This window comes from Myotis brandtii, unplaced genomic scaffold (genome assembly GCF_000412655.1).
Source record: "Myotis brandtii unplaced genomic scaffold, ASM41265v1 scaffold686, whole genome shotgun sequence".
Classification (NCBI taxonomy): Eukaryota; Metazoa; Chordata; class Mammalia; order Chiroptera; family Vespertilionidae; genus Myotis; species Myotis brandtii.
This window is the reverse complement of record NW_005370683.1, coordinates 5,024,914-5,044,409: the sequence shown is the minus strand read 5'-3', so window position 1 is coordinate 5,044,409 and position 19,496 is coordinate 5,024,914. Positions and strand designations below refer to the sequence as shown.

The 19,496-nt window shown below is 37.2% G+C and overlaps 1 protein-coding gene across 4 annotated transcripts in view; it reads left to right on the top strand.

Annotated features, from left to right (window-relative positions):
* The window catches only part of NELL2 (neural EGFL like 2), a 369,972-nt gene that overhangs the window by 123,248 nt on the left and 227,228 nt on the right, over positions 1–19,496 (top strand). For all 4 annotated transcript variants that reach the window (XM_005881704.2, XM_005881706.2, XM_014529575.1 and 1 more), the window contains exon 10: positions 777–879. In XM_005881704.2, the coding sequence (XP_005881766.1) occupies positions 777–879 (103 nt within the window). The remainder of the gene's footprint in view (positions 1–776; positions 880–19,496) is intronic.

The following is a 19,496-nucleotide window of genomic DNA, read 5'->3' as shown; positions in this document are numbered from 1 at the left end:
AATATCATGAATGTAAAGAAGTCAAAGTAGCTCACCCATGTGTGTGTGTACGTTATGTGACTTCTATTCAGGGACATATTATGCTCCTACTAAAGTTATAGCACTTTGTAAATACAGGAAAGCCTTCCCAACTTGTTAATTGGGGTCAAAAATCAAACTGAGTAAACCACGGATGTGGTATAGTGGGGTCAATAAAACAACTAGAAAAACAGCTAGCAACCTGGGAGTCCTGGATCACTTCCAGGAATCAAATTCCTTGCCCTTCTGATTGTAGTTTGGCACCTCTTGTGGTGATCGTGGGCACCACCTCATGTGATAGTCTGTGCCGTCTTAAATACCCATGGGAGGATTCTGAGTCCTGAGACTAGTCTTCAGGATGGCACAAGTTATTCTCCTGGTTTGCTGATGTGCATTTGTGAGTAATCTGGGGAGATATGAGTGTCCGAGGCTTACCCTTAGCCTGCCATTTCCTGGTCAGTGTGTGCCTTTCCCTCCACCCATGTCCTCATCCACCTGGCTACACAAGGTGAGAGCTCTGGCCCAGTTATGATCAGTTGTTGGACAGAAGATGGGAGCCAATCACCAAGTGTGTTATGACCCAATTTATACTACTGTGGGCCTCTGTGTTATGGGTGTTACTGTATAATAACCAAAGGGCATAGTGGTATTTATGAAATGTTATGGGAAGAGTTTGAAATTTAAGAAACAGATTTAAAAATAATTGAAGACTACCAAATTGCAATCTGGAAATTCCCTAAATGTTGTTTTCTTCTCAGAATGGAACCATCCAGTGTGAAACTCTGACCTGCCCGAATCCCAGCTGCCCACTGAAGTCGGCTCTTGCATACGTGGATGGCAAGTGCTGCAAAGAATGCAAATGTGAGCATAACTTTTATGATGAATACTTTCTCTGGCAAAAATAAAGCGTTATATTTATAAATATTCACCCATCATTGGTTTAATCTTGCCAAGCTAAATAACTTCTGGAAATGATGGAAAATAGAAAGCATATCTTCTCTCTTTTGCTTGATCAGTTCTTTCCCATTTAAAAGGCTCTTTTTTATTTTACCAGAAAAATGTTTTCTTGGAGGAATCTATCTGCATAATGGCAATAATAAAAAGGTGTAAGAAACTGAGTGGAAGGTATTTCTTTCATCACACTACTTGATATAAATACCTTCCAAGTAGGTCAAGAATGGTCTACTTTTAGGCATGATAACCAAGAAAATCCATGATGCAAGTGGCATTCAACAGCAGACGATACACCAGTTTCATTGGCCCAAACTACAGAAAGAAAGCCACATTATTAGAGGATCATCCAGCATGGACAAGGCCATTGCCTTTTATTCACAAAAATAGGCTCACACCCCTGGGTAAGAAAACTGCCCTGCTGTCTAGCAGCCATGCAGTTCACTTCTGATGTCAGAAAATGCTCTTTGAATTCATTGCTATCCAGAAATTGGGTCTATATCACCCATTCAAAAACAGAAAGCATTGCACCTGTGTTACTTGTTCTTTAGAAGATTGCCCTTAAATCCTTGTTTAAAGGCACATTGAAAATTTACCAGTTATTATTCAAAGGAATAGTAACATATGTGAAAAGTAAGTTGTTATAAAGTGTGTTTGTAGAATATATAGGGTTATGTAAGTGCAGTATAATCATATATATATACACACAAAGACAGAGATTAATGGGCGGGGAGGGGAAGGGAGAGGGAATGAATGTTTTGCTAAGGTTATTAGGTTTACTCTGCCCCACCTACCTTACCATTGCCATACCTTAGTCATGCCTACGTAGTATGCAATGTGCTACTGCCGGTGACAGCGACAACTGTCAGTGGAAAATCAGAAGGTATTTTTGTAGTTCATTGATTTAATTTTCTCGGGAGCTCATTTCTATTTAATTTGATTAGCCTTTACATTGAAGCCAATCCATTTCATGAAAGTGTATTAGCCTAGTCAAGTAGATTGGGCTGAACCAGGAAGAATTCAATGCAATTGTTCTTATACATGTCACTAGCTAATTTCCTTGGTGAGGAGTCATTTTTTTCTTGCACATGTCTCAATAACTAAAACTTGTGGCAATATTCCGTAATTTCCTTTGTAGAGAGTTGGAGGTGGGAGGAGGAAGAGCCCTCTATAGGGCTTTCTATTTATAACATTCATGACAGTAGCAGGAGTCATACTTTTTGCTTTAACTTCTTTTATTCTTTTTTCCACCAATACTTCTAAATGGTTCCCTGTGAATATGATATATTTACTTTAAGTGATACCGATTTTATTAGAGACAGGCTGATTGAAATAATGGATCATCGTGATAGATGCATTAGTCAGAAGTACTGCATTTCAATTCTGATTTTACCATTTGTCTCTGTTACCAACAGTAAGCTGCCTACTAAATCAGACTATACTTGACATCATCCCAACAACATGCAGTTAGACTCACTGAAATGGTGAAATATTTTGAGATTCATTAATGCAAAGTGATTCTGGCAGACTTTGGTGTTAATAATTGAAAATCGCCTGTGTTTGCCTCGTATATAAAATAGTGAAAGCTGCATGTAAGTAATCAGTGAGGAGACCACAGCATCACTGAAGAAATGCCAAAGTAACTCATTTGAGTCTTTCATTTTATGTGATTGAAAATAGTAAGGACAATGCGACTTTGTCTTTCTGGTCATATTCAGTGACATTAGTATCGTGGAATATAGAGGATTTGTGCCTATGTCTATTTGTATTTTGAGAATTTGAACTTCCAGTTCTGAATTCAGCATTTTACAAGAGCTAGCAAGACATTTTCATAGAATTTTTTTCCTGAGGGAAATACGCATTTCGTTTATATAGTAAATATTCTTAGAGATTTTGAGGACTGTGTCTCCACATGCACAATCTTAACTCAGTCACTAAAAATACTTTGAGAAATGTGCTTCTTAAGAGTTTTGCAAAAACTTATCTTTTAAAAGATAAATGACACTTAAAATAAATTAAGTAATCATTAACTGACTTGTTTACCTTGTTCAGATTTTCATATATTCCAAAAGTGAAAGACGCCAATAGTTATACATGTGTGTATATTTGTTACATATGAGAAGGAAACAGTCTCATTTTCTTATGTTAATTTTTCCAGTTTTATCACTGTTATGATTTATGGGAACCCAATTTCAACTGAATAGAAGTCAAGTTCTATGAGTTTTCTTCTTAAAACAAGAGCATAAGCCCTTGCACTCATCCTATCATTGAAACTCCCTTGCTCAATAGCCTTTTTAGTGAAATCAAATGAACAAAATACACTCTTTAGTGAGAACTGTTTAAAAATATTAATCACTCACTGTTTCTAAAGGCCTTGGAAAATGAAACGCACACCCTAACTGCTGAACATTCCTGTCAGGATTGAAATGAACAAGGCAAATGCGTGTGGCCAGCCACTTTTTGGTGTTCTTTCTTTAATGTTTGCAGCCTTGCTTCAGCAGAGTTGTTTGTGCAACTCTGAGCAGCCCTATTTTGCAGTGTGCTTTGTATTTTCCCTCTGTAACTTCAGCTCCAGCCCTTTATCCAAATATAGATACTGATGAATAGTAAGATGGTTGTTCTTCTGGGAAAGGAGTCAGAGAGAACCAAGCTGTCGCTTTTCTTTATTTAATCTACATAAGCAAAGTGTTGGGAGGAGGGCCTTATCCTTTCCTGCCCCTACCACGGAGCTAATGTGGTGGAGTTAAACAGAGACAGGATACAATCCAAAGGCAGAATGTCAAGGCTGAATCACCAACTATAATGAAATCATATCATTTCCCTAGGTTAGAAGGCACATACTTTGTTCCTCATTTGATCTTTGCAACAACTCTATAAGGGAGGCATTGCCTCTGTCTTCTAATAAGAGGAGTTACGTGACTAGTCCAAGAATACACAGTGCGTTAGAAGTCCCAGAGAAGTTCCATTTGAATGTGCTGTCCTTTGAAAACCTGCTTCCTTCTTTAAAACCATCTTGATACAATTAATGTAAGTGATCTACCTTTGTCAATTAGTAACCAAGTTTAGCATACAAAGCCATCGGGAGTCCTGGCGAAGTCTAGGTTGAACTGCAGAGTAAGCACAGTTTGCTCTTGTCTCTCAATCTTTCCCCCTTTCAGCCAACATCACCACATCTGTTTATCCCAGTCATAGCTCTCAACTAACCAAAAGCAAGACTGACTGATACAAATTAAAGATAGTTCTAGAAAATTTAAAGTGTAAATATGTGGCTTAGGTTAACTCTGCAATTGGAGGAGGTCAGACTAGTTACAGTGCATAAAATCTCAGCCCAGGTTAAAAAACGACAACAAAGAATTAACAAAAAATAATTGACTGAAGTTTTAGGAAATGGGAAGTTGTGGAAAATCACTAATATTAGAAAAAAAAGTATTTAGTGCATTCATTTATGTTCCTTTCAGTGGATTGTAGATTCCAGTTTGAACACAGAGCTCTGTTTCACAGAAAAGGTGGTTTATCAAATAGGGAATCTGAAGCAAATCTGAACTAATGCTATGTCTTTTATAGAAGAGACTATAATTGTTGTTTTTTTTTGTTTTATTTTAAAAATAACAACAACAAGGAAGGCAAATTTTACTTCTATTTCTAGAGAGGCATCAAGTACAGGAAATGTGAAGATGACTATCCAAATTGGCTGGAGCTTGCCTAGTAGCAATAGTTATTTTAATTGCTATATTCTCAAAGGCCAGATTTATATGAACAAATTAAAACCATCAGTCTCTTGATCAAAAAAATAAGAGTTTTAAGACATAATGTAGATCTCATTTTATATTCTATGTTCTGATTAGATATGGGATTGTATTACATTTAATTTTAAAGGCTCTGTCAGCTTAGATAAAATGGAGTAACTATGGTATCTTCGCATATTGATTAGTTAAGTAAGTGGGTTATAGAGTTAGATTTTTCTTGGTTTGAATTCTGGCTTTACCACTTATTAGCTGTGTAACTTTGGTAAATTTGCTTAACTTCTCAGAGTTTCAGATTTCTCATCTGTACAATGGAGAGATCAATTATATCTATTTTATAGGGTTGGTGTGGGTTGGTTCTGAGGACTGAGTGGGTAACACATGCAAAGTACTTAGAAAAATGTTACCTACTGTCGTTTTTATTAAAAGAACCATTCATGTTTTTATTGATGAAAATACAAAGTAGTGAAGCTGTCACATTGGGTCATAGATCTTAAAGCTATAGAAGACCTCACAGATCTTGAAAACAGCCGTTTGCTTTGGGGAGGAAGGTTTCATTATCCCTATTTCATGGGATAAATGTGTCCAGGGAGGTTAAATGACTTTTCTAAGATCAAACAATTAGCATCCAATGCAAGATAAATGCCTCCTCCCCCTCCAAATTGTGTTCTGATGTATGGTACCACTCTCCTCAAGGCCATTACCTTTCTCAATATGTTGGATAGGTCGTGACCAAGGTTGACCCTATGAACCAATTTATCATGCATTATCCATTCTTTTGTGTCTGGCTTCTTTCATTCAAAATCCTGTTTGTGAGATTCATCTTTGCATGTTGATGTCAAACATTCATACTTATTGTTGAAAGGCAGTTGAGCACTTTCCAATTTTGGGCTATATACATAATTCTGTAAATATTCTTCCCGTGGTTTTTGGTATTATGCACGCCTGATGGTATATAACTTAGAATTGTTTGGTCATAGGGTAAAACTGTTTTATTCTATGCAAATCTGTTTTTCCCTTTGGCAAAATTGTTTTGCCACAGTTTTCTAAAGTGGTTACACCAGTTTACCCTCCCACTAACAATGTGTGAACATTCCAGTTGCTCCACACCCTCACCCACACTTAGCAATTTTGGTCTTTTTAATTTTAGGCATTATGATAAGTGTTGTTGGTACATGATATTGTGTTAGAGTTTAAATTTGCATTTTCTTAATGACTAGCGAAGATGAGCACTTTTTTCATATATTTAAGGGTCACTTTCATTAACTTTAACTAATAGAAAAGGAGTAGATTTTTTATATTTACATTTTCCATAGAGCATTACTCTTTATTTTGGCAGATATGGTATTTGGGGAGGTTCAATTCTTTTATTTTCACATTATGGAAATAATGTGGATGCTTCTAGCTCTGTCACTTAAAATGCAAGCACAGTAGGGACAGGGATTAAATGACTGCCACTCAAGTAATTTGGGAATTTTTTTAAAAAAAGGTATGACAATGTAATTAAGCTGATACAGAGACTTTTGAACATGTGAATATAGGGGTGGGGAACAAAACCAGTGGAGTATAATTCACCAGCAATCTCTTTGTTCTTAAAGTGAGGAAACCCAATTTACATAATTTATAGAGGATACATTTAAAAAGAAAATAATTTTGGAGCAACATAGCCAATAAACTTAGCTGTCTCTATGGTGATGCTGGGAGCATAAGAAATATGCACTTTATGCTGGCGGTTCTCATGCATGAACACAATTATAGATGAGCTGGCATTACAGAGACTGGCTACATGATCAGAATGTCAGTGCAGACTGAGGGGATCTATGCAATAATGAAAAAGGTAGAAATAGCTATCAAAAGGAAGATGTGTAGTTTTACATATTCGATGCAATATTTTTAGAAAGTTTCCTGAAAGTCTACAGTTTTAAAAAATATTGTGATAGCAAACAATTAAATGAGCTGAGGGCTAATGATGCAACTGTAAATCACATGTATGTCTTGGTCTAGATTCAATCTTTTTTCACCAAAGTAACCCTAACTTAGTATTTAAAATAATATTGTGTAAATAATAGAATTAAGACACTTTTTTATTATTATAAGTCTGTGTGAAAAAAATGGCCAAGAAAATAGTCTTCTTGTGCATTGCATTGTTAAGATAATTGAGCTTATGATAGGGAATATTTGCACTAAAGACAAATGGCAGAGTTTTAGAAAAGATTTCATCAGGGTAATTCTCTAGGCTTCCTAAACACTGTCATTAATTTTGTGATATTTTAAAATAAATTCTTTAAGAAAGCATTTGGTATACTGCTATCTTTTATACATCATAAAGACCGGTAAATGTCAAATCAGTGGAAAAATACTAAACAGGCAATATATTAATAAGCAAGAATAATGAACAATATAGCCTTCAGATTAATGACTATATGAGACACCACATGATATATTTTAATGATCATTCAAAAAGTGTAAATCTGTTAATACTCAGCTAGTAGCAGAGCTTGGATGCCAGGAAGAGGCAGGGTAGAACCAAGGAATGATGACAATGTCACAGTGATTTAGCCATTGTGTCCTGTACTCCACAGTCCTGAGTGGTGTAAGTTGCTTGATGTCATTTTTCTTTCTAATCCTTGTACAGCATTTTTAGCCTTTTCACTAAACACAATGCATGTTTACAGTAAATATCCAAGCTATCCAAAAAGACATAGGAGGAAATGTAGGAATCTCCCTTTTTCTCCCTTCCCCCCAACTTCTATTCCTTCCACTCCAGATGATTTTTAATGTATCCACTCACATATGCATGTGTAGACTTTTTATATATGGTACATGATATCATACATTTTCCTGGACTTTTATCTGGGAGGTGTTCCCCGTATTGATTAACTGTTAAAAATAGCTGCATATTATTCTAATGAATAATTTATTATATTGATATCTCTCCCCTCTCAAAGAATATTTTGGTTGTTTCCAATTTGTTGTTGTTTTTCTTATGAAAAACAATATTTCAGGATGTCACTAATGCATAATCTTGGTGCACTTTTATATGGTTTTATCTATAGAGTAAATTGCTAATAGCAGAATTACCAAGTGAGTGCTTTCCAAATTACTCTACAAAAAGCTGGTCCTGGGCAGTCTTCCAAATAGGGAGCAGTGCTGGGGAAACCTGGAAACACCAGTTTTCTCTTTGTTTCACTAGTTCTTTAAAAAGGGCAGAGTGATACTAATTCATGGGAGATCCTCTAATGAGAGATCATCTATGGAAGCCTGAACTTTCTTGTGTTACCACAAACAGTGCTGTCTAGTGAGCTCATATGAAATGATTGCTACTCTCAATTGCTGTTTTACATCTTCAGTAAATTCCATAGATGGCCTAAGAATATATTAAATTTATGTGCTTTTCTGGGATAAAAGTGGGTTTCCAGAAGCTGTAACAGTGGGTACTGCCCTCTGATTCTGAGGCATTAAATAGGCTGTGCCTATTTAATCATGTTCTATTCTAAAATAATAGAGCCCACAGCCTCCAGTTTTTCACTCCAAATTGTAATTTTTCTTTATTATGAAGAACGATCATTGAATTAATGTATTTTATTATTTTTCATGCCCCATTACCTTTTCTCAAAAGAGTTTCTGTGCCCATTAAATGACATTGCTTAAGTGGCTTAAAACTTTTCACAAGAAAGCTTTATGCAAATCTGTCTCTAATAATCATCAAATGAAACTGTCTAGCATGGTTTTAGGAGACGCTGTAAGTGTTCAGAAGGCTAGTCCTCCATAGTAGTGTAAGGCTTTGAAACAAGTGACAGACTTTGCGATTTATAGCAAAGCAAAGAGCAATCAGCTAGATATCACTCATATGAGACTCATTTTAAGAGAGATGAAAAACACTCATCTTATGCAGAAAATGCAATTTCTTATCTTCAGCATGGTTAGGTAGTTGTTTTAAAAATGAGCTTATTTTCTTCTCAATAGATATCATACAAAATCGCATTTGAAATCAGAATAGGGAAATATAAGATACATGCAATTTAAAGCATCTTACAAGTTGATTTTGGCAATTATGGGAAAGTAGTAACTCAGGAATACCAACTGCATAATAAAGGTAAATGGGTGTCATAGTGCCCATTGTAGAGAGAATAAAGCCACAATGCCTGCCATCTCCGACAAAAAGTACAAAACAGCAACTCAGCCACACTGGACTTCCCACTGGATGCCTTCAATGCTGTATGCGGCCTGGTTCTCTGGTATATATTTGCAGATTGTACAAAAGTAGCATAGATTGAACATTAAGTGAAGAAAACACAATGATGTAGGAGTTCAGTGTGAGGAAGGATCAGAAAGGGATTCTTTTTTTTTGGTTTAGTAATGGTTGTAACAGAGTACAATTCAGGCACATTTCTTTTTATGCAGAAGCAGTCCCCAAATTGAGAACTATTTAACTATAAAAATGACATATGAAATTGCTTTTAAAAATTGTCCCTGAAGTTGGTGGTAGTAAGAATGGAGCTCCATCAGAAACTTTAAGCTTTTAAAGAGTTGTCTCACGTATTTTTGGGTGACAAATTCTGTTCCCTTACAGCTCTCCTAGTTTACAAAGCTGTACAGCATGTTACTGTACTATACTGAATACAGTAGGCAATTGCAATACAGTGGGAAGTGGTAATATGTTCATTATGACTGCTATGACATCACTGGGCAATAGGAATTTTCAGCTCCATTATAATCTTACTAGAGGCCCAGTGCACAAAATTTGTGCACTTGGGGGTGTCCCTCAGCCTGGCCTGTTTCCTCTTACAGTCCAGGAGCCCTTGGGGGATGTCCACCTGTCGGCTTAGGCCCACAATGGATTATATTTCCAAAATAAAGAGGTAGTTGAGATTCTGGATAGGCAAAGAAAGATGAAGGGAGAGAAGGAGGGTGGGAAAGATGGAGGGAGGCAAGAAAGGAATAAAGAAGGGAGGGAAGAAGAGAAAGAGATAGAAAAAGAAAGACAGAATTCACATTGTCCTTACTGCTTAGTCTGCTTGGCTAGTGTGGGGTTCAATGGTAAGACTATACATAAAAGAATGCTGAGTAACTTTCAAAGCATTTTAAAAACACTAAAGGCCCTGTGCATGACATTCATGTACTGGGGGGGGGTCCCTCAGCCCAGCCTGTGCCCTCTCACAGTCTGGGACACCTAGGGGGATGTCCGCCAGCCAGCTTAGGCCCACTCCCCATGAGGGGTTGTTAGTGCTGCCAGGGAGGCAAGAGAGGCTCCTGCCACCGCTGCTGTGCTTGCAGCTATGAGCCCAGCTTCTGGCTGAGTGGCGCTCCCCCTGTGGGAGCACACTGACCACGAGGGGGCAGCTCCTGCATTGAACATCTACCCCCGGGTATTCAGTGTGTGTAATAGTGACTGGTCATTCTGCCACTTGGTCGATTTGCATATTTGGGTTTTATTATATAAGATGGTACCACCATCCTATATGCTGTGTTTGAAAAAGGTGTTCTAAAAAAAGAAACCTCACAGGTGATTTGATCATAAATTTCTAACTGGGTAGGTCATGGTGGGTAGTTTTACCCCATGCTTATAATTTCTTTTAAAAATATATATATATTTTAATTGATTTTGGAGAGGAAGGGAGAGGGAAAGGGAGAGAGAGAGAGAGAGAGAGAAACATTAATGATGAGAGAGACTCATCAACCAGCTGCTTCCTGAATGCCCCACACTGGGGATTGAACCTACAACCTTGGCATGTGCTCTAACCACCAGGAATTTAACTGTGACCTCCTGGTTCATAGGTCCATGCTCAACCACTGAGCCACACTGGATAAACCTTTAGTAAAAGGTTTATCTTTGCCTTAAGCAAGCCCTGTCCATTGTTTCTTTGTATCTAAGTTAATACACCTTTGAAATAAGCCATCCTCAAGAGAGCAAATAATCTTCTTAATTATTCTCTAGTCCAATCCCTGCCTTGCTTTCTCCCATCTTCATGTAATCTTTCTTACTTAATTCCAAGTGCATAAAAGAAGCTGCAGACTGCCTTTGGAAGCATTTTTCTCAGTCTGTTGAAATCTTGCTTCCCTCTGTTTGGCTTAACTAAATTTTTATAAAAATTCTCAATCTAAAATAAAAGTCCCACAAACACTTGTTCTGTATGTATATGCCTGATAACATACAGGGATGCTATTTATGCTTTTAACTGTTGGCAAGTGACCCCAATGACCCATGACACATACTTTGGTAATTTTGCTGAGATCTGAATTTTTGTCCAACAAGCTATGAGGCATCTACAGAGGCACACATCACTTAGCTCAGTGATTCTCAAATTTTAATGGGGAGGTGGATCATCTGGGGGATCTTGTTAAAATGAAAATTATGATTCAGTGGCTCTGGGTTGGGGCCTAAGAGTTTGCATTTCTAACCAGCTCCTGGGTGATGCCCAAACTACTGACACAGGAACACATTTTAATTAGCAAAGATTTAGCCACTGGGTGTTTTCCTGGTTGCTTAGGTTCTCAATAGAGCTTTAGTTTTCTCTCTTGAGTCTCAAGTGTGCAGTAAGGTCTCAGTATGCATGTTTCAGGGTTATGTTTTTTTTAAAAGAATATATTTTATTGATTTTTTACAGAGAGGAAGGGAGAGGGATAGAGAGTTAGAAACATCAATGAGAGAAACATTGATCAGCTGCCTCCTGCACACTCCCTACTGGGGATGTGCCCACAACCAAGGTACATGCCCTTGACCAGAATCAAACCTGGGACCCTTCAGTCTGTAGGCTGGCGCTCCATCCACTGAGCCAAACCAGTTCGGGCATCAGGGTTATGTTTTAAGCTGACATTTATTAAGTATTTTCAGAGTAAGAATTTAACACGAACCCTCTTGCTTATTATAATGGCTTCCAATTTACAGATGAGGAAAGGGAAGCTTAGGAAGGTTACTTCACTTTCCTGAGATGAGCAGCCAGTAGTGGCAGCACCACAATTTGAACACACACAATGTTTTCAGATACTGCTTGTGTGATGTGTAACATTTCATTAGTGGAAATAGACAATTAGTTCAATTGAGGAAGTAAAATTTTATGATGTTCCAGACACAGCAATAATCATATGTTCAAAGGACATGTAAATACTTAGGAAATATAATTTTATAACACTTATTTCTATGTAGGAAAGGAGAGAAAAATCCAATTACCCAGTATTTATAACTAAAATAGCATGTCTTTGTCTATTATAGAGAGCACAACTTTTCATGACTTTGTGCATTCCTCGGATATAGGGTAGAAACTGTTGATTCTGATAGTTCAGCTAAAGAAAATTTAAAAGCTCATGATTTCTGGTGGGATTTCTATTTGATTTTGGTAAAGGAAGAACAGGGAAAGCACACTGCATTAAGACTTAAAAGTACTCACTGAACATGTCTAGACTTACCTGGATTATTAACTGCAATCCTTGAAAGTCAATGACCATGGAGAATTCCTTCCTGGTTCCCAAATTATTTTTTAAAAGTTTTCTTTGCATTTTCGTTTGAAGAAGTCTATTTCTAAAAACTCTTGGTGGAATAATTCTCATCAGTCTGATTTCCCAGGCCTTTAGTAGCTTGCTACTGTTTCAAAAGATATATAGTTTTAGTTTATGCCAGGTGGCTCTACTGAGATAAATTGCGCTGTCTCAGTGTTGAATTAAACTGTTCGCAACCAACTTGTAATTATTCCTGTCCCACATACTTGGAAGTCTGGTTTTTATATTGTAGATCTTGTAAGAATAAGATGATTAATAAAAGCAATCCAGTTCTAGAAAACTTTAGGACAATGCATTTTCTACAAACTTAAATTCCCTTTTCTCCTTTGTGAAAATTCTACTCTTAGAATTGTGCTCCATGCCACTTGCTTCCCGGGGTTGTTTGAAAGATGGTCATCTAGGAGGGCTTAGTGAGCCTGCACAAATGTACCTCATGATGCTAAAGTCAAGTGTGTGCAGATAGCCCTGGGTAGCCTCTCAGTTTTTTTTCAATCTATTCAAGCCCTTTTTTTTGACAATTTTCAGGTCCTTGTAGTTTATTGAATAGTATTGTAGTGGTATTTTTAAGAAGACATGAAGCATGAATCCCCTTGCCCCCCTACCCCAGTCATTAATGTTAGATTTGGGAAGCTAATTCTTTATTATACTTGGAGGAAGAGGAGAAAATGCAGCAGGCAGCACATTTTCTTGAAATTATTTTGTCATCTTTTTAAGACACAAAAAATTGAGCTTTTCTGACCGCAAATTAGGTCATCTCACTGCAAGCGGTATTAAGAATTTCTTATTTATGTTTTGCCTGTTGTCAACCTCCAGCAATTCTCAGGCCCTGAATCTCGGAAGGTCACTTTTGTTTGGTGATTGGGAAGAAGGGTGCGAGTAGGCTAGTATAGAATAAGGTGAGCATTGTAGTTGTTCACTGATTTATTTCATCTGTTCATGTCCCTTCAGACCCAGTTTCCTGAATGCTGAAGGACTTAGAGCTGGGGGAGACAATCGCTAGAATGTGAAGTGGAATATAGGAATTATATTAACAGTCCTGGCTGAGTTTCCCACATGCCCAGGAATGAATTTAGGAGCTGGGAAGCTTGGAATAATCCTAGAGATAGTAATATTGGGACGACTGTTCTATGCATAGGGAAGTTAAGTGAAATAAGGGTGAAATTGTGAGTCCCTTTTCTCATTCTTTTGAGAAAGGTTATTAAGTGCCTCCTATAAATTAGTCTTTGCTAAACACAGTGAACAAAATAAGACTGCTTTCTGCCCTCAAAGTCCCAACAATCAGGTGGAGTGACAGACATTAATCATAAAATGATCAGGTATGCAATGCAATGTTGCAGCAGTAAGATGTTGATAAAATGCATAGGGAAGTTAAGTGAAATAAGGGTGAAATTGTGTGTCTTACCACCGAGTATCTTTTCTCATTCTTTTGAGAAAAGTTATTAAGTGCCTCCTATAAATTAGTCTTTGCTAAACACAGTGAACAAAATAAGACTGCTTTCTGCCCTCAAAGTCCCAACAATCAGGTGGAGAGACAGACATTAATCATAAAATGACCAAGTATGCAATGCAATGTTGCAGCAGTGAGATGTTGATAAAGCACCTGTAACAAGTGAAATTCACTTTGAAGGGTGATCACGGAAGGCATCCTTCAGGAAATGGTGTTCAAGTTGAGATCTAAGGAACAAATAGCATTACACCAGTGAAAAGAAGAAGGAAGACATGTTCAGGCCGAGAGAATTTAATATGCAAAGGCTCTGCATAGGGAGGTAGAGTGTTGTGAAGGGAAGCTGGTGTGGCCGATGTGTAGGGTCAAGGGCATGATGTGAAATCAGCTGGAGAGGTTAGAAGCGGGCAGAATAAGGAGTTTTATATCTTAAGGGAAACGGGATGCAAGCTACATACTTTAAGTAAGGTTCTTATGCGGAGAAGAGATGATGGTGGCTTCATTAAGTGAAAATGATGAGAAGTTAGATTCTGGATACAGTTTGAAGGTGGTGCCAACAGGATTTTCTGAAGGCTTAATTATGGGTATGAGTTGAGATGACTTCAAGGCTTTTGGCTTGAGGGAGCAGAAGGAGTGAGTTGCTATTCACTAAGATGGGGAAGGTTGCTAATTGAGCCAGATTTGGGAGAGTGGCTAAGATGTTTAAGAGGTGTATTAGCCATTTAAATGGAAATGTAGAGCAAGCAGTTGTATATAACAGTTGGAGTCTGGGACCAAGATCAGAAGTAGGGGTGAAAGTCTGGATTGTTGAATTCTGTCATATATTTCTTGGCAATTTGTATTTATTTTTTAAATTAAATTTTCATTTACTTTGTATTTTTGCTTCTTTACTTGACAGAACTATTTTTCATTTTAAGCATAAACATTCTGGGATTTATTTTTGTAGACACGATATAATAATTCTAGTTAGCTTTTTTCAAACCAGTTAGCAAATAATTCTAGTATCATTTGTTGGCTAATTATTTTTTTCACTAATTAACATCACAATTAACCTTAGGTTAAATATTTATATGTTTATTTATATGTTACATTTATATGTTTCATTCATTTAAGTTTATTCCTATGATTTATATTACTTTCTATCAATATTTGTCTCTCATGTTACTGATTATATAGTATTTTATTATTATAGCTTTCTAATATGAGATATTATCTGGAAAAACAAATCTACCATCTTTCAAAAAGAATTTCTTTGGGTTAGTTTCTCTCATTTATGCTTTCAGATGACTTTTACATATCATAAGAATTATCAGTCCTTAAATGATTTTTAAAGCTTAGTCATATGTATTTCTGATTCTGGCACATATTTCTTGAGATAATTCTTTGAGGGATATCACAGAAAAGTATTTGTGGCTATTCTTATTCGTTATTTCCTGTGTATTAGTGAAAATAGTCTCATGGTTTAAGATTTGAACTATTTCAGAGTGGAGTAGCTTTGGGTATTGACAAGTTCAAGGTCATGGCTGTGTAAATGGGATGCTTAAATGGTGAGGAAATGAAATTCACTATATATGAGAAGGCAAGCAAATTTAGATTCCAAGTGTTGAACATATTTTCCAAAGGGCATTCAAAGGTTCCCAAGACAAATTGGAGAGGAAGATTATTTTTTAGGTTCCAAAGTCCCAGTGATTCTGGTGTAGAGAGATGATATTAATGAGAAGAGGTAGTAGTGTGTGGAAGAGAGAGATGCCATAGATATCAAAGGAGAGTGGATTCTTACATGAGGATAAAAAAGTTGTATTTTCTAAGCGGCATTCCTTCCAATCAATTGTAAGCATACATGTGGTGTGGGAAAATAAAACACGCACACCACTAAATGTGATGATTTCAGAGAAAGAAGCATTATCCTCACTGAAAATCCTAATTGCAACTAGAGTAGGGAAGTGGAGGGAGTATTTTGTGAGGGATTATGTTATAGAGGGTATATATGGATAATGGTTGAGATGGAGGATTGGAAGCTCTGTGGGTTAGTTGACTTTTGCTTTGTAGCAAAACACCCCCAAAGTTAGTAGCTTGAAACAGTAATTTGGTGGGTTGGAAATTTGCACTGAATTCACCTGGGAATTTTACTTTTTCGTCTTGACCTGGTTAGTCTAATCTTGGCTGGGCTTGCTTACTCATCTATAGTTAGCTAATGAGTTAGCTCAGCCTGTCGGTTTATGGTGACCTCATTTTTTGTGTGGCTGGGATAATTGGAGCCTCTTTCCATGTTTTCTTTCAACCTAACAGGTAGGTTAGCCTAGCATTGTTCATATGATGGGTGCAGATTTCTAAGAAAGTCCAAGCTTGCAAAGCCTCTTGAGACCTAGCCTAAGAACTTAGTTGGAGGTTATTGCTTCTACAATGTTTTCTTGACCAGGTCAAGTCACAAGGCCAGTACAGATGATGGAGAGCCTGTAAAGTCACATTGAAAGGGGCATAGAAACAGGGAGCAAAAAAACTGTAGACATTTAAAATTTTTCAACCCTGGCAGGATGATTTGGGGGCTAGAAATCCAAATAGATGTAAGGATAAAAGCAGGAGAGATGTGCGTGCTTGTTGCTTTCAAATTGGGGAGTTGTGGTCAAGAACTATATGGTATGAAGTGTGGTGGGCTTCACTGACTTCATGGGTCTGGTTCTTGCTCTGGCACTAGCTTTCAGCACTGGGGCAGCCACATTCTCATGTAGTATCAAGAGCTTGGTGAGCCCAACTGGTGTGGCTCAGTGGTTAAGCATTGACCTATGAACCAGGAGGTCACAGTTCAATTCCCTGTCAGGGCACATGCCGGGGTTGTGGGCTCAATCCCCAGGGTGGGGTGTGCGAGAGGTAGCTGATCAATGAGTCTCTCTCATCATTGATGTTTCTATCTCGCCCTCTCTGAAATCAATTAAAATATATTAAAAAAAATAGCTTGATGAAACTCGTGGTCAACCGCTATGTCTGAAGCCATCCCTGAAGTTTGTTTTTTTTTTGGACTGTGTTTCAAATAGAACAGAATGGAAATGTGGTATGGTGCCTTTAAAGAATACCAGCTCAGAAAGGCAGGGATCAGTTGTGATTAACTCTTAGCATTCCAATTTCAATGTGGAAATTGGTCCCAAGTGAGTGGCAAGTAAGGAGTGAGGTTTTGAACAATGCTAACTCATGTTTATATAGGATGAATTGTTATTCTATTTCACACAAGGCAGGGTGCATTTGTCATTTATCTCTGTACTCGACACACTATCTAATACATGGTAAATGCTTGTTGCATCATTTATTGAATAAGGTGTTCCATATTTTGGCCCCTTTTCCCAATTTTTGTTGTACTTTGCCTCTTCTGTACATATTAACAGTAAGTTTAGATTATTATACTTGTGCATCTTTTGCAAAGAGTACAATTGATTGTACTTTCCTTTACTGTGTCAAATTTATTCTTCCTCTATTTTGATGTGGGGCTTTAATAAAACAGAGCAACTAAGGGATATGTGTGCCAAAGCTAATAGCATTGATGGATGAAAAGGCATTCATCTCAAAAAGAACAAAAACAATAGTCTTTTCTAAATTCTTTACTTTGTCATGAATGTTGCATACTTTCACTCAGGGCAAGTTAAAACCATTTCCAGATTATAAATACTTTGAGGATAAAAAATTTCCCAAGCAATTCAGTTTTTATAGATAATATATCAGGAAACTAAAAACATTTAACTGGGATTGTCACTTTAGATTGTTCTAAAAACAATATGTGTTTTCATATATGCAGGATTAATGTTGGGTCTCGTGTGTGTGTGTGTGTGTGTGTGTGTGTGTTTGTCTATCTGTTTGTCTATCTATACTGTATATACCCTATAACCATAAGTAGGCTTTTCCATACATGAAAGGAATATGTTCTATCAGATAAAAAAAGCATGTTTGTTTCCAGATTTCACTATTGTAAAAGTGCCTCCATGATTATTATATGAGGTTGAATCTAAAGAACAAAATTTTATAGATCAATATCACACAATATTTGTAGAATTTTGACACATATTGCTGAATTGTTCTCAAATGTTTTACCAATGTACACTTCACTAATATCTGAGACTGCCTGTTTCTGTATACCACTCCAGCACAAAATATTATCATTAGAATGAATATATTTTCCAATTTGATGTATATGGTGTCTTATCCAGTGTGACTTGAGCATAGTGAATTGGTGTGAGAATGTAAGTACAATATTTTGGGATACAGGTGGAGAGAGAAGTAGGTAGCCAGATAATGCAGGGCCTTCAGGTCATTTGAAAGAACTTATTGTTTACCTCCAAAGCATTAGGAAACAATTGTTGGGGTTGTGTGTGATGATGTAGTCCGTTTTAGATAGATTATTCTGCAGCAGTATGGAGTGAAAAGAACGGAAGTGGAGGGGTGTATGGGCATTAGTTAGAAAACATTAACACTAGTCCAATATGGAGAGGTAGGATAATGGGTGTGGAATTGGAAAGAAGTGAATGGATTTGATTGAATATGTAGGAAGCAGAATATATTGATTATGGTGATTGGATTTCTGGGAAAGAGAGAGAGAGAGAGAGAGAGAGAGAGAGAGAGAGATTGCAGATGAGTTTCAAATTTCAGATGTGCAAGTGGATAGATGGTTGTGCTGAAGTGGAGAGCACTGGAGTGCAAACAGGTTTAGGAGAAAATTATGCGTTTAGTTTTAGTTACATTGAGTTTGAGATGCCCATGGATATCTGAGAGGAAATATTGAAGTTTGATGTATTGATTTGAAGTTTAGAAGAAATAGGTCTGAATGGGAGATATGTATATGGAACCCATCTGCATATATATAATAATTGTAATCATGGGAATGGTTAGAGTCACCGAGGGAAAGAACATAAGGAGAGGGACCAAGTCTTGAAGCATTCTGCCATTTAAAATCTATAAAAGGTGATGAGCCTGTAAAATAATCTGAGAAAGAGTTGCCAGAGATTTAAATGGAAAATCAGAGGTATTTTGTAAGATGGAAACTAAAGGAAAAAATGTTTTAAGAAAAAGGAGTGATACGTGATAACAAAAGGCGCTGTGAGAGGACAGGAATGATGATTCCTATTTTTCATCAGATTCAAAATATAGAGGAAGCTGCCATAGTGAGAACAGCTTTGGTGGAACAAAAAAGAAGACATATTAGAGTGGGCCATGGGGAGTGGATAGGAGGAAAAGTAGTGGTTCTTTTTTGCAATAAATTTGGCTGTGCATTGGAGGAGAGATGAAGCAGGTACTGGAAGCACATGTAGGGTTTGGGGATTTTTAAGATGAGAGGGAATAGGGATGAATAATATTGAAATGTTGATGGCATGTATCAATGAAGAGGGGGAAGAGGAAGTGAGGGAGGAAGAGAGAGATGTGTAGATATAGAAAATCGAAGGGGTGGAGTAATTGATGGTATCAATTGAGCAGGAAGGATAGGGTTCAGAGCAATTGGAGGGTTTTGCCTTTGCAGTGTACAGAAACATCTCCTATACAGAAACAGGAGGGATAGGAGAGTGGGTGGATTCCGATGTAGCTAAATGTACAGATTGGTGGAAAGGAGGTCAGTGGAGTGGAGTCTGTATCTGGTAGCTTTCATTTTATCTGTGAAGTAGGACCCAGGGTGAATCATTGGGGAGAAGAAATAGAGTCAGAGGTAGAGATGGACTGAAAGATACCTGTTTAAGAAATGTTGACTAAGTTGCTAACTAGAGTTTGTACTATTCATCCATCTGGTTATATAATTTTCCTTTTAACCTTTTAACAACCCAGATGTAGGCATGAGAAAAATGAGTGGATTCACCCATGGTTGGGATTTG